This window comes from Mesoplodon densirostris, chromosome 4, assembly GCF_025265405.1.
Source record: "Mesoplodon densirostris isolate mMesDen1 chromosome 4, mMesDen1 primary haplotype, whole genome shotgun sequence".
Lineage (NCBI taxonomy): Eukaryota > Metazoa > Chordata > Mammalia > Artiodactyla > Ziphiidae > Mesoplodon > Mesoplodon densirostris.
The window spans coordinates 140,120,507-140,140,863 of record NC_082664.1 but is presented as its reverse complement, the minus strand read 5'-3'; the positions used below and the strand labels follow the sequence as shown (position 1 = coordinate 140,140,863).

At 43.6% G+C, this 20,357-nt stretch overlaps 1 protein-coding gene across 1 annotated transcript in view; it reads right to left on the bottom strand.

The window, feature by feature from the left end:
- Window positions 1-2,478: 2,478 nt before the first annotated feature.
- The window catches only part of ONECUT1 (one cut homeobox 1), a 32,335-nt gene continuing 14,456 nt past the window's right edge, over window positions 2,479-20,357 (bottom strand). The window contains exon 2 of the mRNA XM_060095296.1: window positions 2,479-2,771. Within this exon, the coding sequence (XP_059951279.1) occupies window positions 2,479-2,771 (293 nt within the window). The remainder of the gene's footprint in view (window positions 2,772-20,357) is intronic.

Below are 20,357 nucleotides of genomic sequence, written 5' to 3'. Positions count from 1 at the left end.
TCCCTGCATTTAAAATGCTCATGTTTTAAATAAATAAGGCTTTCCTCCCTCCTAAATGATAAATACATTATACAGCTGTACCCTGGCCCCTTCCTTTCCTGGAGAGAGAGAAAAAGTTCATCAGTTTTTTTCTTTTTCATTTATGTCATTGACAAGATTACATTTTTAGCAAATCTCGAAGGGTGGCCATTTAAATGATCTCTTTTAATAGCTGAACTATAATTGTGCCATATTTAGAAGGGAAAATTTAAAGATGGAATTTGGGGCGAGATTAAAAAAAATACTAAGACAAAATGTGTCAAGGCAAATGCACTGTTTCATCAAAGGAGAAGTATGTCTTGGTTTCCTTTTCTCATCCCACAGCAGACATGGAGGAGACACAGATGGCTTGTGGGTTTAGCCTCATCTCTCCAGGTGCCTGCTGCTTCTAGACCTGGACAAGATGCTGAGATTTGATCCTAAGGAGTTAGGTTTTGTGTCAAAATAGTATAATCTTTTCTTTAGCATTTTAACAAATCTCAATAAACAGCTTATTGTTGAGATAATATTTAATTTTATATTTCTAGTTAGGTGTGGTGATTAAGAGTACCCAATTCTTTACCTATTAGTACAAAAGGCATCTACTTATGCGAGTTACAGTTCAACTGAATCCAGAGAGCATTTTCCTGGGAATCAAGCAATTCACTTGGGTACTACCAGAACAACTGTACTACTATTATTATTATTATTATTATTATTATTTGCCTTGATTTCTATAGCCCTGGTTAAGTGATTTGGAAAAATAGAAATTTAAAATTTTGTATTTGTAAGTTCAGGTCTAGTTTTTAATCTGTCCCTGTTAGAGAGTGGAATCTATGCTATAAAATTTCCAGCTTAATGTAGTAGCAAGAAAGAATGTAGTATTCTTTAGAGGCTATGCTTAGTGAAATAAATAGCTTAATACCTATGGAACCCAAGGTCTTGTCTTCCACTAGAACTCTTGCTTTTTCTTTGCAGTTCCACCATTTCTCCACTGTACTTGCTATTTTTATTGGTGTCCAAGTCACAAAATGTCTGGGGTTGGCAATAAAATCAGTTGATTATATTTTCAGGATATAATGAACTGCATAGTTCATTTTAATAATAATGTTCGTCTGCTTATTTTGTGTGTTTGTAAAGTATTTTAAATAGGTATTTGGTGTCAAATGCATAAAGCAAATTTAAGTCGAATTAACCTAAGTATGGGGTCCTTTATTCAGTGGCCTTTTACTAAAAAGCATTACTTTGAACAAATTTTCTAATTTAGTTACCTGTCCTGTTAAACTTAGTTTTCTAAGTTGACAAATCGGTCCTACTTCAGAAGAATCCCCGGGTTTTCTCAGCTATGAACAGACCATGGAATCATGTCTATATGTTTACTTAAGTGACATTTATGGATCCAGAAAGGGAGGGTGCCATCTGGATGTATATGTATACTGCATTGACCTCTCTGTTATAATATTGCTTCCCTGAAGCTACATTCTTTCTTGCCAGTTCTGAAAACTAATATTTCAAATGCTTCAAGAGTCATAAATAATAGTCATGATTCTACGTGGTATGTGTATTACAGCTAGATCAGTTCATACATATAACTTTACATAGTATCTTGTGTAAAAATAGCTTTGGTTATTAAAATCATTGCAATAAAATACCTGCACTATAATATTGTGTTCTTTGGTACCTAGGTGATTTTCTTTTTTAATGGATGGACTCTTGTTTCATTTCTTAAAAAATATCTGAACAGTCCTTAACAAACAAAGAGAATGCACTGGTTTAGGTGTCATTCAAATTTCTTTGCTGGGTTTGAATCTGCATTTAGGTCGCGGGCCTGCAGGTTCAAACGCTAGGCTAGACGAGCAAAATCACACTCCTAAGCCAATGAACTCAGACAACCCCACACTATGTTGGTTGCACTCCTACAGCACAACCCTTCCTGAAGACCAGCCCTGCCTAAGTCCCTAACCACTGGTGGTGGTGGAGGTGGTGGTGGTGATGGTGGTGGTGGTGGAGGTGGTGGGGTGTGTGTGTGTATGTGTGTATATTCATGCACATACCCACACACAGTACTGAGACACCATACACCTTCGTGGCGCAGTGGAGTGGATGAGAAAGTCTGATCTTAAAGATGTCCACTCAATGGCTCAAAATCACTATGTTCCAAACCACGAAACAGCCAAGCACAGCGAGGATGATCATGGACTGAAGCTGTAAGATCCAGTGGTGTCTTCCCGCTAGTAATTTTTCTTGCCAAGTCATCACCTTGCTGAAGTGTGTGTCTCCGAACAAAGTCCGAATGCAGGTGAGCTAAGTCTTTGGTTTCTTTGGACTATAAATAACACTTTTTTTTCCTTCAAATATTTCTAAGTATAAACCTGCTATCTTGAGGTCCTGGTCTTTAAAAATTTTTTTTTTTTTTCATTTAAAGCTTTTCCACCGAGGTTTCAGTTTGTGGTTATTCCTTCATGCTTTGGTACAAGTGCTTGATGAAGAAGATGAGTTGCCCGAATTGGAGCTGCCCTCGTCCTGCCACTTGTCCAGACTCCTCCTCCTCGCGTTCATGAAGAAGTTGCTGACGGTGCTGAGCTCCAACCCCAGCTGCTGGGAAATGGTGATTTGCAATTCTTTGGATGGACGCTTATTTTCCTTGAATATTGCGTGTAGAGTTCGACGCTGGACATCTGTGAAGACCAACCTGGGCTTTTTGGGTGTGTTGCCTCTATCTTTCCCGTGTTCTTGCTCTTTCCTTTTGCATGCTGCAAAGAAGCACAGAGGGTGTTAGAAGACACTGCCTGGGAGAATTGAGAGCACAGCCCATAAAATCTGTTAGGCAATCCTCATGGCCACGTTCTGTCTGCTGACCTCTGACTTTAGCACCAACGTGGGCTGCGAGGGAAGTATAACAAAAGCATGGAGAGTGAGGAGGAGGTGGAGTTCTGTGAGTCCTGGGCATGGGTCCTGGCTTTGATGAGCATCTGTATTTTGTTGGTGGCAAATCAATTAACCGACACCTGGGCCTCGATTTCTCATCTGCAGAATGTTGGGTTTTAGACAAATGAACTTATTGTTCGAATTTTTATATCACTATATGTAAAGTGGATATAAGAACATCTACCTTGCTGGGTGTGGTAAGCATATATGAAATAATATGTAAAAGATAACGTTAACTAAAGTGCTTTACAAATGCAAAGTTTTATCATATAGAAGTGGTTGTAGCCCTCAAAGGATTTACGGTCTGCTGCTAGTGGAATACTAAGAGCCTATGTGAGGGTCTAAAAACCAAATAAAAAGGAATTACATTTGCTCCCCTTCCGATCTCTTGTGCTTCCTGGGAAACTGTATGTAAGAAAACTCTGTATAGAGTGTCCTACCATGCCCATCAAACAGTTTTCCACTGAGTCTTCAGTGGAACCAGGACTTGGGGAGCTGTGGTGAAACCCACCTCCTCGACACTGGGGCTAAACCTGTGACATTAGCCTCGTTCACCTTTGGGGTCTCCCTGTGCCTCTCTTTTGTTCTTTACGAGAGTCTTACTCTTGGAGTCCCCCTCTTCCCTTACCTCATCTCCACTGAAAAGGCCCATTCCCTGCGCATGCCTTTTGGTCCTGTATCATGAAGCTGCCTCTAGGCTGCTAGAGCTATTCTGGTGCATCATCCCAATGTGGTCCTCAGGTCCGCAGGGTTTGGTGCTGGATCAGGGTCTCCTCACCTCAGATGCTGTACTCCTTTCTCGCCTAATGTAGCTCACTAGCTTCCACCTGCCAAAGGGGCACTGAATTGCTAATGACTCCCTTCCCCTCCCCGCCCCCAATCTCCACCATCAATGAATCCCTGCAAGCCATCCCCAAATAACCACGCAACTCAAGTAAGAACAGTGCTCTGGTTAGCTCCTATGCCCTAACTCCAATCAGCTTCCTGTCCCGCAGCTCCCCTGTGTAGGGGTTCTGGAGCAGCCATGGCTACCTTCACACCTGGCTGGCTACACTCTGATGTGCGCTCCAACCACAGCGAAAGGCAGACAGGGCAGGGCATCTTCCTGGTGGAGGTAGGGACTGTCGCTCTTTCATGTCGCCTCCAGCTGGCTGCCCTGCCTACTGCTCTCTCCTGCTCCCCCACTGTCCTTTTGTATTCCAGGTTCTCAATTCCTCCTTAGATGGTTCACCAGCTCTGGCTAGATGCAGCCTCTGTACTATCCCCAGCTATCTCTGCTCTCCAGCCTGCCCCTACCTTTCATTCCCAGCTGCTCCACATCGTGGATTCCCCTAAGGCCTTAGGTGCCCTTGAGCACAAATTAGCTAGGCAATCAGAGCAGCTAAAAAGCTAATGGGTAAAGGTTGAAGAAGCCTCCAGTCTTTGGAGTCCAAGCTAGGAGTCTCCAGGTTTTTTTAATCATGTGCTATTTAGTAAAAAATGTTTGGAGTATTACATTCCCTTACATTATTTCTTTATAAATGATATGCATGTGTTACTATACTACTGTATTATTATACAGTAGTAAATTAAAAAGCATACACAAAATATAGAAACATTTAAAGGGGTAAAATAACATAAATCAACATAGAAATTCTCTTCTACAGGTGCATCAGCTTGCCCAGGCCCCAGAGTGCATTTGCCTAACTCTAGGGACCACAGGTCCAATATATCAGGAAATATAAGAATAAGAATTTCAGAATGGACATGAGGGGAGACCTCAGTCGTAAAAGAGAGATTTTTAGGCTAGTCACGTCTTCTGGTACCTTTTATAACACATTCCATAGATCACTGGCTATGCCCTTTGCCCACCATGACAGAAAGCATCAACATAATGGGAAATATTTATTAAACGCCCAGCTCCCTCAGAGCATTGAGCTATATATACTAAACTAGGTGAGAGTCCCCAGATAGAGTCCCTCCCCACCAGGAACCCATAGCCTTCACTGGGCAACTAGATTAAGTCCCTGAAAAAAAAAGCTGACTAGGCTGAAGTCAAGCCTAGTTAGATTGAGTCAGCCCATGTAGACACAGCTTTATATAATACTGATACACATGGCTGGTTGATTCATTCACTTACATTCAAAGATGAATATAACACAAGCCTTTCTGTTAAGGAGGTCAGTCTAGTGGTTATGTAAACAAATAACTGCAAGAGCATGAAAAGAGTATACGGGATATTATCTCTGCTTGAGGATATTAAGGAAGGCATCACACAAGAGGGGTGCTTACGCTAGGCCCTAAAGGATGAATAGGAGTTTGCTAGTGAGAAAAGTGGGAAAATCTCATGCCCAGCAGGGGGAACAGCATTCGTGAAGAACTGATAAGTAGTAGTAGATTGGTAGTGGGGCAAGAGTACATGCAAGTACATACATACTTCACAGGTAGACAGAGATCAAATTTGAACTATCTTGTAGGTAAGGTTTTGAGTAAGAGTGTTGTGTGATTAAATTTGGGTTTAGAAAAACCCCTCTGGTGGTGGTGTGGGGGATGAATTGGAAAGCATCAAGATTCAGGACCAGTATGCTGTGTATGCCACTCTGACCCCCTTCAGGACTAAGGCACTCACTCATTCTTGTACCTGCTGGAAGAGGCTGGTGGCTCTCATCTGAGGTCCATACTGGGAATTGCCCTTGGTCAAAGGTTAGGCCACCCTGGGGTGCAGTTGGGGGACTAGCCACACCCAGTGGGGGATAGGGGAGTAGGGGATGGGAGTATGGATGGTGGAGGTTGAAGACAGTAGGGATGTATTGGTTTAAGGCTCCCCCACCCCAAACCCTTGCATCAAGTAGGGACAACTCTGAAGGGTTATCTAATTCCAGAGCACCCTGTAGGATTGGTTGAGGCTATTTTTGCAGCTACACCAAAGTTCAACTCCATCTGCCTGGTCTTACTTCCTCCACTCCCCCGACAGGGGTTAATCTCCATAGCCCTCTTTGATAACCTTCCTGCATGCAAGTCTCAGAGTCTGTTTCTCAGAAAACCTGACCTAAGACAGAAGCCAATTAGAAAATCAGTGTAGGGCTTCCCTGGTGGCACAGTGGTTGAGAGTCCGCCTGCCGATGCAGGGGATATGGGTTTGTGCCCCGGTCCGGGAAGATCCCACATGCCGCGGAGCGGCTGGGCCCGTGAGCCATGGCCCCTGAGCCTGCGCGTCCGGAGCCTGTGCTCCGCAACGGGAGAGGCCACAACAGTGAGAGGCCCGCCTACCGCAAAAAAAAAAAAAAAAAAAAAAAGAAAGAAAATCAGTATAACAAGGACCCCAAGACAGACAATGGCAGTTGAAGATGGAAAATAGGAAGCAAATTTAAGAGCTTCTTGGAAGGTAGAATCAAGAGGAATCAGTAATAACAACCTGGCTGGGAGGCTGGAGTTCGGAACATCTCCCAGGTTTCTGATTGGATGGTAGTAATAAGGCCATTAGGGAATGCAGATGGAGAAATGAGTTTTATGAGAGCAGTAATCACTTCTATGTGGGACAAGTCCATTTGAAATGCGTGTTGGACATCCTGTTAAAGATCTCCAGTAGGTGGTTGTCCAGCAGACGGCAGGATATATGGGGCCTGGAGCTCAGGGAAGAGATCTGGGTTAGGAAGACAGACTGGGAAGTCATTAGGGACCTAGATGGTAAATTGCACAGAACACATACCTATGGAAAAATAAATAACTGAGCATCGGGTGCAGACTCAACTTATTTATCATTCAAAAGGCAGAACAGGGACTTCCCTGGTGGTCCAGTGGTTAAGACTTCGCTTTCCAATGCAAGGGGTGAGGGTTCGATCCCTGGTCAGGGGGCTAAGATCCCATATGCCTCGCAGCCAAAAAACCAAAACATAAAACAGAAGCAATATTGTAACAAATTCAACAAAGACTTTAAAAATGGTCCACATCAAAATAAATCTTTAAAAAAAGGCAGAACTAAGGGAAATCACAAAGAGATATCTATTTTCTACATAACTAAGGTGTCTGAATGACTTCAATGTGGTCCTCAGCATTTGGCAGAACTGAGTGGGCTGAAGCTACTCCAGAGCCACCCTTTCCCAAATGGCATCAGAGGTATGATATTGCCTCAAATAGGAGTTACTTGAAAAGATGGTTTGCAGGCCAAGTACATTTAGAAAAACCTACTATATAGCCTCTTCCTCAAAATGCGTGATACGTGTTTAGCAAATATAATTTTGTTTCCCAAATTTATTTAATTCCAGAACCTTGTTTGGTAGAGACTGTCTATCAGTGTCTCATATAATACTAATGTTGGGGAAATGCAGTTTGGAAGTTCCTGACCCGAGCTCTCAATGTTAGAACCTGGGAAGTGGGATTCTCCTGGAGCAAGGAGCCTGGCAGACTCATTATGTCTTTCCAGGGCAGGCTGGCATAGTGCCTGGCTATAACGGGAGCTCAGTACCCATATGGGTACTGGATGGGGTATCTGTGACTAAATGTGTGTGGTTTTACCTGGAAAGAACTTTGTGCAGAAGTTGGAGTGGCTGAATAAGGAAGCAGAGATATCTGTAGAATGGGGAGTGGACTAAAGCTTGTTGACAGTCAGTGGGTAACCTCAACAAGGTGCCCAGGAGAAGCAACCCACAGAAATAAAATCATGCTTCTAGAAGCTTGTACAGAATTATAGTTGTGAGACCTGTTAAGAGAATATAAATGAGAGCAGTGCTTTGGCATTCCCATGGAATTCATTTCAAGGTAGAGATTACCCATTATAAGGTAGGAAATCAGCAACTGATCCACACAAGTGTGCAGTGGAGAGAGAGAGAGTGGGAGCAAAGTCTGACAACAGGAACTGCTGCTTAGGGAACAGCACTGCATGTGTTTTATGGGAAAGTTATACTTTTTTGTGTGGGTGTACAGTTTTCATTAAAGGTAGAATAGTTATAGAACTGGATTAAAGGGAGGAAGATTCCTGTTGCACGTGTAAGGTAGTACTGAAGAGGAGGAAGACCCGTCATGAGTCACCTCCATGAAGGTGGGCAAGCAGATATGTTTGTAGGATGCAGTGGCAAAGTGTAGTGGGGCTGTCTCAGGTGACTTTGATCTTCTCTGGGAATGAGGTCACCTACAGTCAGTACTATATGGGAGACAGAAGTAGACGTGGAAGATGGTAAAAGGCAGAGAATGATTTTGTGCACCACAAGAATAAAAGATTATAAAGAATTTTTTTTTTAAAGCAATGCATGAGGCTGTGGGCAAAGGATAAGCTTTCATCTCAGGCATGACTGGGGCCTATGCTTTGCCCATAGTTGGCAGGACAGAGCCAAGGGTATTTCAAGAAATATGAATTCTGCAGGATGTTGAAAGGCATTCCATGAATATTGAGTTTCGAGGTCAGGCAGTTTGGGAAATGCTGAGTTAGTTAATGATTAAGCAAGCTTCTTTAATGCAGGACTTCTCAGAGCCTTTAATATGCTAATGTGCACTGATATTTTCTAGCGTATGGGGTCTCCCAAACTTATTTATTAAGCAACTCTTTATTCAGGGAATTTCTCTCAGGAATGGTGTTGCTTAGAACAGTGTCTCTCAAAATGTGGTTGCCAGACCTATGCTGGTCTGTAAACTGTTACTGACCTGCAGCAAGATCAGAAAATTGAGAATAAGCAATTAGAAAGTTTTGTGGCAGTTTGACATTGCTCCAACATTCTGTGATTATTGTTCTAGTAATACATTTTTTATTGTATTATCAAAACTATTGGTCCAGAACAGATGGAAATTAGAAACAAACAACTACTCCTTCACTGTTTAAGAAGCCCTGTCTTAGAATACACTTTATATAAACATGATATACAGTAACATCCTAGAATCGGCTGTCAGCCAAGCATTTGTATATCAACTTATATTCATTTTCCTGATTTAACGTCACAAAGGACATTACAACATTTAAACTGCTGATTGAACTATGCAAAAGTCTGCCAAGAATTTGTCTGGGAATAAGCAGGCACTGCCGTACACCTGAAAACAACACAACATTGTACATCAACTATAGTTCAATAACAATTACAAAAAAAAGATCTGTTGTACCAAATTAAAAAAAAATAAGTAGGCACAGACATGTGGGCCTGGGAGACATTTATAAAGCCAGATGGACTTACAATACAACTTCTTAGATGAACCTGGGCTCACAGGACACAAGCTCAAGGCCCAGCTCTGTGGCCACTGATAGATGTGTGATCTTGGGCAAGTCCATTGCTTTCTGGAGCCTTAGTTTACCCAGCTGCAAAATAGAGGACAATGGCCTTCTTTCCTCACAGGATTATAATAAGCATTAAATAAGATAAGCTATGCTGAAGTGTGTTAAAACTATAAACGCTTAAGAAGTGTTCTAGATGTTTGCAAATCAATTTTCAGATCCTTCCTTTTTTCTTTGGTCAAGATGAAAGTATAAACATTGAATTTACACAGCAGGCTCGGGTCTTTGCTCTGTCTCTAGCCTGTGGTATAAACCTGAACACATGACTTGATCTCTTTTTCTGTATCCTTTCAATGAGCAGGCAGTATTCTAAGGCCCCTGCAGGGTTGAAAGCCCTGTGAGTCAATGAATACACCCCTGCAGTGTCTTTCCTGGTTTCCAAAGTCTAATATTATCTCAGTTAAAAAATTTCCAAGGCAACCTTACTCTGTCTTTTAGAATATAGAGCCACTATGTTGACTATTCCATTTCACCTTCTCCATCTTTATGGCTTCTCAAAAAGAGCAGGTAATGGCTCTGCAGGGACACCAGCCAGTCCTGCAAATAATCCAGATCCACATTCACCTGAATGAAGGCGATCAAACACAAACTCACATTCCTGACAGTTGCTTCGACCTCATAAGCTTTAGAGATTAAAACAATGACAACAGCAACTACCACAGACCCTGTGAACAGTTATGCATTTGCCCTCCTAGGACTCTGAGCCATTAAACAATAGGTACTCTATATTTTTACTAGTTTCTACTTTTTCATTAAAAATGTAGGAAAATTTGCTTAACTTGCTTCCTGAGGTTCTTGGCATATTTGTCCCAGAGTTGGCTGCTTCACATAGGATGGAATTGTGGGTTAGAAGAGGCTGTCTTCTTGGGGGCAGTAGTGTATGTTTCAATGTGCCCTTATGGAAGGAACGCCAAGGGTCCAGGTAGAATGAGGGTGTACGTTATGTTCCCAGGCTATGAGGGAGGGAGGAAGGTTCTGTAAAAGCACTGCTCTAGTTGTCAAAAGTTTTGGGTTCTGGCTCTGTCATTAATTAGTTGAATGGCTGGGTTAAACCCCTTAAACAGGCTGGGTCCAGCTTCCTTAACTGTATAATGAAGGGACTTGACTAAGTAACTTACAACCCCTTCTAGGTGCAGCTCTATGACTTGACATGTGTAAAGTCAACATCACTCCAGAGGGAAGATGTACAGTTCAGATTCTACGTCATAAATGGGCACTAGGAGAAGTGTGAGGGTTGAACAGTTCACTCTAGCTGGCCCCCTCCCGGGCCCCCTCCCCCCTTTTGTAAGGCCATCCCTGTGCCACCACCTCCTTCTCCCTCCTGGCAGGCAGTGGGGAGAGAAGACTTTTGGGGCGGAGCACTTGCAGATGAGGTAGGAAAGGGAACAAGACCTGTGTGCTTAGTAAACAACACTACCAGGTAAGACCCGAAAATTGAACTTCATAAACTGTAATCACAATTTGTAAAGGTCCTTTAGAAAATTTTCACTGATCTTAGTTAGACTGAAGAGGAATATGGAGAAATGTGTGTGTGTGGTGGACGCATAGACAAGTGACCGGGGAGCCACAGTATCTGCTAGAATAAGATGGGGATTCAGCCAGATGAATGGTAAGCCATGGGTCTGTCACTTTAGAGACATTATTTAATTTTAGCAACAGCTCTGTGAGGCATCGAATTTAATAGGAAATATGGGAATTTAACCTGAGGAGAGGACAGTTTGGGCCTCAAGGTCTGGATGGTGAATCCTAGAGAGGCAGGATGAAAGGCCTGCGCGGGCAGAGCTGAGACAGCCAGGCCTGGGTGATTCAAGTCACATTTTTTTGGTGGTCTGACTCTAAGGGACTGAGGAAGGAGACTGTATGCCTGCAGCTTCCCCAATCACATGTGGCTTCTACCCTGAGAGTCCTTGCGCTATGGCCGTGTACTTCCTCCATACAACTGCTCCAGGGTCTGCTGTCCTAATGTGATTGAGGTGAGGTGGGCCAGGGAGAAGTAAGGGAAAGGGCTGGGATTCCAGGGCACGGCGAAAGTGCCCTGTCATCTCAAGGGGCCTGCTAGAGACGCAGTGTCTTCCCCCTGAAGGCCAGTGCCAGTGCTGAAAACTGCAACCTGCAGGGCCAAGGGCTCTTGAACAGGTAAGCCCGCGATGTCCCAAGTCACTCAGGGGAGGTCCGGCCTGGATTTGGAGGAGGCGGGTTCAGGCAGCTGCTAGGGCCCTCAGCTCCTTTGCTGCTCCAGTGCCTCCAGGGAAGGTAGGGTGCACTGGGAAGGCAAAAAGCACACTCTGAAATTCCTCCCAGATTCCCGACCGACTTGGTAGTAACATTCCTGCACACCCTGCTCTGGGGACCTTGGGGCTTCAGGGACAGAGAAAAAGGATAAAAAAGCAGCGGGGCCAGAATAGGCAAATCCATAGGGACAGAAAGAAGTTGGTGGTTGCCTGTGGCTGAGTACGTAGTGGGGGGAAATGGGCAGGACTGCTAATGGGTATGGGGTTTCTTTTTGGGGAGGTGATAAAAAGGTTGTAAAATCGATTGTGGTGACGGTTGCACATCTGTGAGTATATTAAAAACCACTGACTTATACTCTTTAAATGGGTCAATTGTATGGCATGTAAATTACTTCTTAGTAAAACTATTTAATAAAGAAGTAGCTGGGCACGCAGACAGGTTGAGCCCTCTGCTCTCACTCCCCACTTGCCACCGAGAGGAAACCTCTTCTGGACTGTGGCAGGGACAAGGGGGGTTGCTGTTCATGTCTACTGAGCCCCCAAACACTGTCTCTTGACAGCTGAAACTGCTTTTCAAAGTAAACTCTACAAGACAATACATGTTCGTGGAGGAGCAAGCATGCAAATAAAACAGATTTCAGTAAAACAAGAATGGAGGAACCATGGAAGTGAACGTGGCAGGTTCCCAAGCCCATTTTACAGGCCAGCACCCATCCTGTGGAGATCAAAAAGCCAGTGGGTGGGCTGCCACAGCTTCAGGATTAGAGCTCAGACTCCAGTAGTTCTGGGTCATAGTGTTATCTGCTTTGCCTTGAGTTACTGTGCTGTCCTGTGCATATTTTCATAAGCCAGGCCCCCAGTTGTTTTGTCAGCTCTTAAGCAGCAAATTTGGAGAATACAGTATAAAGTACAATCTGAAAAGCTACTCCAGTGAGTTCTAACTGATATGGCCACGGACAGCCTTTACACGGGAAGGGAACTCCTGCACAGACTATCTGGAAACAGTGATGCCCAGGAGAGGGCGGTGGGGTCAATACAACCTGCTGGACACAAGCTAGCTTTTCTGGTATCTGTGACTTTGTGGGTAGCTCAAGCACCTATGGAAACTCTTCTGGGCATGAATGTGAAAGACCTGATAAAAACATGCAAAGAGCAGACATTCTTAGTCAAGAATGATCACTGTAACTCACCCCTGTACCTTGCTTTATGGTACTTAAATCACCTCCTTTAAACCTTCCCATGTGATCCCCATAAAACTCAGTGAGGTAGAAATGGGTATTATGTCTTTTTCTGTAGGTTAAAAAACAGTGTCAAAGAGGTGAGGAGACTCGCCTATGGACACGCAGCTGGTTCACTGGGTGACTTCCAACTCCACTGTGCCCTGGAGGCAGATGCCAGCATGGTGGACACATCATGCAAACTTTCCCCAGGATGGTTACACGGGCAGGAGTAGCTGGTAAGGGGAGCCCGGGAACCCAGAGCCACGGTGCGTGGGGTAGGAGGACCTAGCCGGCCAGGCGGCAGGCCTGTTATCAGCCAGACGGCTCTGGCTCTGGCTGAAAGGATTGAAGTTGGCCCATCCAGGAAATCGGGCTGCATGGAAGTTGAGATGAAGGGAGCTCAGGCAGTGAAGGGCACCAAAGACCCACGCTGGCCTGGGAGAGGGACCAGAGTGAGTTTAGTTTCAGTAGCGGGACGGAGGAGCACTAGATGCTGTCTCCGTGTGGATATCGGCTCTGAGAGGAAGCAAAAGAAAACTGAGCTGACCCAAAGGAGAAGGAAAGATGGGGAGCAGCTAAAGCCAAGAGAGGTCTGCTGCATCAAACTCAGGTTGGAAAAGTCGCCCGAACCTCTCACAACCCCACCCTGTTTGCTTCTATAACTGAGCTGTCCAGGACAGAGACCTGCCTTCCCACCCATCTGCTGCCTGGAGTCCTTCTGGAGACAGCATATAACAGATTTCCATCAATCTCTCTTCTCTAGGGACAGCTCCACAGCTGTAGCCCAAGAGGTAGGGCTATTGGACTTTATGATCAAAGGAGGGCAGAGGCTGCCTGGGCCTGGGGGGGATGGAACAGGATCAGCTGAAATGTACAGCTGCTTCCCCTGTGCTAAGCCACACACATGTATCACCTTATGATGTCACTCAACAACTGTGGGAAGCAGGTGCTGTTACAGCTGTAGGCTGCTTCCCTGGGCAGCCCCACTGCTCACAGGTGCCCACGATCTGCACTTCTTCTGATCTCCACCCACCTGTCTGCCTAACCTGGCTTTAGACTGAGCATTTATTTAAGAATAAAATCGTGGTGGTGGTTAAAAAAAAAAAAGTTTACGTTTGTTTACAAATGCACAGCCTGAGGCTCAGAGGTTAAGGGATTGGCCCAAGGTCACCCTAATAGTAAATGGTGGATCTGAGAAAAGAGCCAGGGCAGGGTCCAGTGATGGTGTGGAGGAGGCGATGGTGTGGAGGGGATGATGGTGGGGAGGTGATGGTGTGGAGGAGCTGATGGTGTGGAAGTGATGGTGTAGAGGTGATGGTGCGGAGGAGGCGATGGTGTGGAGGTGATGGTGCGGAGGAGCTGATGGTGTGGAAGTGATGGTGTGGAGCTGATGGTGCGGAGGAGGCGATGGTGTGGAGGAGGTGATGGTGGGGAGGTGATGGTGCGGAGGAGCTGATGGTGTGGAAGTGATGGTGTGGAGCTGATGGTGCGGAGGAGGCGATGGTGTGGAGGAGCTGATGCTGCGGAGGAGCTGATGGTGTGGAGGAGGCGATGGTGTGGAGGAGGTGATGGTGGGGAGGTGATGGTGCGGAGGAGCTGATGGTGTGGAGGAGGCGATGGTGTGGAGGAGGTGATGGTGGGGAGGTGATGGTGTGGAGGAGCTGATGGTGTGGAAGTGATGGTGTGGAGCTGATGGTGCGGAGGAGCTGATGGTGTGGAGGAGGTGATGGTGTGGAGCTGATGGTGCGGAGGAGCTGATGGTGTGGAGGAGGCGATGGTGTGGAGGAGGTGATGGTGTGGAGGAGGTGATGGTGTGGAGGAGCTGATGGTGTGGAAGTGATGGTGTGGAGCTGATGGTGCGGAGGAGCTGATGGTGTGGAGGAGGTGATGGTGTGGAGGAGCTGGGGCTCAGGTATTCCTCAGGCACAGACTGGGAGGACATCAGAGAATCACACCAGCTTTCACTTTCCATGGCTCCTGAAACAGCCCTTTTTGTGTGATTCTAGACTATCTTAGTTCTTCTTCTTGCAAGCTTTGTCTTCTCTCATTTTTTCTGTGTTCCCTGTGGTACAGGCTGAACATGGGACAGAAAGGTGAACTGAGAATCCTGTTGAATGAATGCATTTTCATACCCCTGTGATACTTGCATCCATCCTCTTGCTGGCCATTCACTGTCACATGCACACATTTTCCTGAGCACAGGCCCAAGCTGTTTGAGACTAACCAGAAGAGACACGACCGCCTGACCCTTCCCTCCTGGAAGCTCTTTCCCTGCACCGCAGCTTCAGAAGAACCCGTGGGGAGAAAAGCTGCTGCCTCGCACATGCCCCTTCAGTCAGTTACGAAAGGTAATGTGGCTCTTTAATGAAAGGTTGGCTCAGGAATTCTGATTTTTAAATTCCTAAACTTCTGTTAATGCCTGATCCATTGAGGTTTTATTACATCAGTCTCCCTCATCTTAAAGAGCCCCTCAATAGTTTGGGCTATAATAATAATAATTGGAAATATGTGATATCGATGCCCTAGTTATGATGTTGATTCTGCAAAACAGTCAAAATAAATGGCAGATCTGATGAATTACATGCTTAGTATGCATTATTATCTCATGCAGGCCTATTGTGAATTGTAAGTCTTAGCTTATTGATCCCATTTCTTTAATTAATAGCCATATATAACACTTTATAATATTCACAGCAATTGGAAGTTATAAAATGGAACTCCTTAAAAAAGAACCTACAATTTTGACTTTTCGCCAAGTCATCAGACGTTTTTCACAGTTAATTTCAAATTAGTGGTTTTCCTTGTTTGCATTTCTGGAAAGTCATCTGTAGAGTCAATTGTAAATGCTGTTCTCCCAATGACACATGTATTATACAATTGGCTTCATAAGGGTCTCTAGTAAGCTTGAGAGGAAAGCCCTTCTTGGCCGCTCCATCAAGATATTCAAGGACCTCGACCCTCTGACCCCAATCACCTTTTCCATTTCACTTCCCACAACTGCCCACCCACCATCCACACTGAGCCACACTGTTCAGAAGTCAGTCCTAAATACACTGTGAATGTTCACATCTCTATTCCTTTGCTCAAGCTGTTCCCTCACCCAGAATGTCCTTCCTTCTCTTTCTTGTCCCTATGTAATCAAGGCCCAGCTTAAGCATTTCATTTTCTATTAAGGCTTCTCCATCCCCTCTCTCATCTGGGGTCAATTGTGGTCTCCTGTGCCCATAGAGCTCCCCAGATAATTAGTTATTACCTACCCATCTCTCTCACTAGGAACCCATGAGTTCTGTAAGAGTAGACCATGGATTATTTCTTTGGCATACTCAGCATCCTTGTTGGATAAATAAGTCAGATGTGGCCCCAGAGAAAATGGGGAGACATCTGAGACACAGTCCTTTTAAAGTCCCCGGGTGATTCTAACACATAGGCTAGGCTGAGAACCACTATTCTAAATTAGTGCTCCTCAAACTTGAGTGTACAAACTTGAGTCATTTGGACATTTTGTTAAGATGAAGATTCTGATCCAGCATGTCTGGGCAGAGCCTGAGATTCTGCACATTTAACAAGCTCTCAGTTGCCCACTGCTCAGTTGCTGGTCCAGGATGGCACTCTGAGTAAACAGGGTCTAGAGTCCAGAGCAGAAATTGTAAGGCATGGGTCAAATACATCAACATCACCTGGGAGCATGAAGGGGAGGCTTGTTCAAAATGTATATTCCGGAACCCTGTCTTATCTCTACTGAATTAGATCTTCTGAGAGAATGGGATTCCGAAACACACATTTTAAACAAGTTTCCCAGGTAATTTAGAATAAAGTTGGAGGAGATTCTGTCATTAACTGATAGAACTTCCTAATGCCAAGGGGCGGAGGGGCGGCTGCTGTGGAGCTGCAGAGCGCCCCCTCTGGCAAATGAGGGTACTTCACACCCATGCCTCCCTCTTCCTCCTGATTATCCACCAGGCTGGCAACGGAACAGAAACAAATAACTGGGGGCTTATCTTCTTCTACATCACACCTCCACACGCCTGCTGACAAAAGGACTGTGATTAGTCTGCACTGCACCTGTTTTATGGTTGCTATATTTAGGATCTTTTAAAGTATTATTTTACATAATAACATGTTGGCACAAAGGCACACACACACACACACAAACATATCACAAAACTGTTCTGCATATTTCAGGCTGTGCTTCTCAAACTTTAGTATGCTTTAGAATCATTTAGAGAGCCTGTAAGAAGACAGATTACTGGGCTCTTACCCTGAGTTTCTGAATGAGCAGGATATCTAGCAAGTTCCCAAGTGATGTTGGGGCATATGAATGGGGGAAGAATTGAAAATGAATGTTACAGAAAATATTTTTAGCAGGTTTGTTTATTTTACGGGTATGGGTGAAGAAATTATTTTAGATGTATTTCAGGATTGAGCAAATGAGTAAGTGTGCATGTGTGCTGGGGGGTGGATATGTTATTGAGTGCCAGGGTTCTCACTGTAGAGGAAGGGACACACAATTATGGAATGAGGGTAGGCAAGAAGAAATCCTATGGGGATATATTGCAATTAGATGTGGAGGTACTTGTGCGAACTCATGATTTTAAAAATATATATGTAAGCATGTTTATGTGCACGTGTATATTATATATGTATGAGTGCATATGTATATTTGTGGGGGGGGGTGTTTGTGTAAATATACATGCATATTTTTCCTGGATTTTTCTGAGGGGGCCAAAGAACAAAGTCATGCTACTAGCCATGAGCACACCTAGTGACCAGGCCTTCTTGGTCTCTAATACCATTTCCCACCAGAATAAACCAGGGCTCATCAAGGAAAGGGCAGATTCTAGGGCTGGGACAGGCTAGGTAACAGATGAGCTTGGAACATCTTATTATGATGCCAGAAAGTAAAAGAAAAGGGCTTCCCTGGTGGCGCAGTGGTTGAGAGTCCGCCTGCCGATGCAGGGGACACGGGTTCGTGCCCCGGTCCGGGAAGATCCCACATGCTGTGGAGCGGCTGGGCCCGTGAGCCATGGCCGCTGAGCCTGCGCATCCGGAGCCTGTGCTCCACAACGGGAGAGGCCACAACAGTGAGAGGCCCGCGTACCGCAAAACAAAAAAAAAAAAAAAAAAAAGAAAGAAAGAAAGTAAAAGAAAAAAAATGGAGGAGAAGGAGGAGGGGGAAGAGTAGAAGAAGAAGGAGAAGGAAAAGAACGATGGAAACAAGTCACAAGAACAGAGGAGCCAGATTAAAGGGGCTCCCACTGTCAAATCTGAGACAGCTTGAGCACCAAAATAGGTAAGTACAGAATTGAATTAGAAACCATTGAGAAAAAAGGAATGTGTGAGTCTTATCCAATAACAAATGGATAAGTAAACGAGAGAGAAGGGGCTCTTGCTCACAGAAGAAAGCTGAGAGCTGACTGTCAAACAAGGCAGGAGTGCCGGAGATGGAAAATCATTTTGAAGCGGTCGTGATAAACAGGTCAGGCAAGAATCAATAGATGCTAAATCTGTGGGGAATTCTGATGAGGAGTAGGATATCTGCATAATCTTAAAGTATCTCCCCACAGACTGCTTATTAGCTGTAAGAGAGAAAGAGAAAAAAATGTGATTATACAGTGGAGGAATTAGGCAACACCTCGACCAAGTGATCAAAATTAACTCTCCGGTTAAGTGGGAGACAGACAGACTTCATGGGCCTCCAGATGTGATCCCCTGAGAAGGACACGCCTCACTTATGCAGCTTTCTGGGCAAGAAAGCGCCACCTCAATCTAATCACGAGGAAACATCAGATAAACATAAAATGAGAAATATCTTTTTTTTTAAAGTGGGGACTATATTCTTCAAACATTTCAATGTTATAAAAGGTTTAAAAAGCTGTGGAAATGTTTAAGATTAAAGAAAAGAAGAGATATGAAACAATCCCAGACTGGATCCTCTCCTGGAGAACAATGCTGTGAAGGACATTACTGGGTCAACGGACAAAAGTGAACTGTGGCTACAGAAGGGAAGGTTCATACTCGTGGAAATACATTCTAAAGTATGTAGGGGTGAGGGGCTATGATGTATGTAACGTACTCTGAAACGGTTCATGAAAAAAAATTCTGTGCATTTCAGAGTGAGAGAGAAAGAGAGATTGAGAGAGAGAGAGAGAGCACGCATGTGTGCACAAATGATAAAGCAAATGGGGCAAAATGTTAACAGTTGGTCAACTGGTGGGTAAATGGTTTAATGTTCTTATTTTATTTTTGCACCTTTTGAAAAATTTGAAAAAAACTTCCAAATAAAATGTTCTTAAATCATGCTTTTGAATAATATTTAATGACACTGAGATAAGTTTGACTGTAAATTCTTTATGAGCTCAATTTTGTGAAAAATAAAAATTAAAAATGTATCTTATTTACATAATTTTAAAAAGCTAGAAGGGAACAAACTGACACATAAACAGATATCATCTCTGGGTTATGGGAATATGGATGATTTGATCCTGTCATATTGTTTATAGTGTTTCATATTTTCCAAAGTTATGAGAGAAAAATTATTTTTGAAAGAGGAAAACAAATATTCAGAAAAGTTCTGCGTTTGTTGCTGACTGCTGTGCCATTGACTGATAATAGCAAAAACAAAACAAAACCAAAAACTTGAAATCACTGAAATGTCCAATGAAAGGTTGTTGGAGAGGTTATGTAAATTATCATGCTTCTGAAATATTATATAGTCATAAAATTTATGTTTGCCCAATCAATTTATGGACCAACCTAAGCATCTAAAAATAGGGGATTGGTTAAATTATAGCATAGTTGTAAAACATAAAATGTGCAGAAAGCATTTTGATCCAGAGCACTCCAGGAGCAGAGGGAGGGCTTTGACCTCTTTGCAGTCTTGCAAACTGTAAACACCCTATTTATACATATCTGCTAAATGAATAAGTGCTACTCGTGAGGTATTTGGGAGGGGGCAGGAATGGTGGAATTACCAGGGGTTTTTATTGTCTCCATTTTCCTTTTATGTGTTTTCAAATATTCTATCATAAATTTAATAACATGGGATTTTTAATTTAAAAAGTTATAATATAGTATGTATGGATCATCCCATTGAGAAGAGATTGGAAAGATATTCACAAAAGGGGGCTATCTCTGTTTGGGGGTGTTATGGGTGATTCTTGTCACCTTTTTTCTTGATTAGTAGTAATAATTTTACAAAGAAGTTACTTTTAAAAGGCACTGGACCATCATTAAAAAGTCTACAAATAATAAATGCTGGAGAGGGCGTGGAGAAAAGGAACCTTCTTGCACTGTTGGTGGGAATGTAAATTGGTGCAGTCACTATGGAGAACAGATGGAGGTTCCTTAAAAAACTAAAAATACAGTTATCATATAATCCTGCAATCCACTCCTAGGCATATATCTGGAGAAAACTCTAATTTGAAAAGATACATGCACCCCTATGTTAATTGCAGCACTATTTACAATAGGCAAGACATGGAAGCAACCTAAATGTCCATTGACAGATGAATGGATAAAGAAAATGTGGTGTAGATATACAATGGAATGTTACTCAGCCATAAAGAAGAATGAAATAATGCCATTTGCAGCGACATGGATGGACCTAGAGATTATCATATTAAGTGAAGTAAGTCAGACAGAGAAAGACAATATCATGTGATATCGCTTATATGTGGAACCTAAAAAATGATACAAATAAACTTATTTACAAAACAGAAATAAACT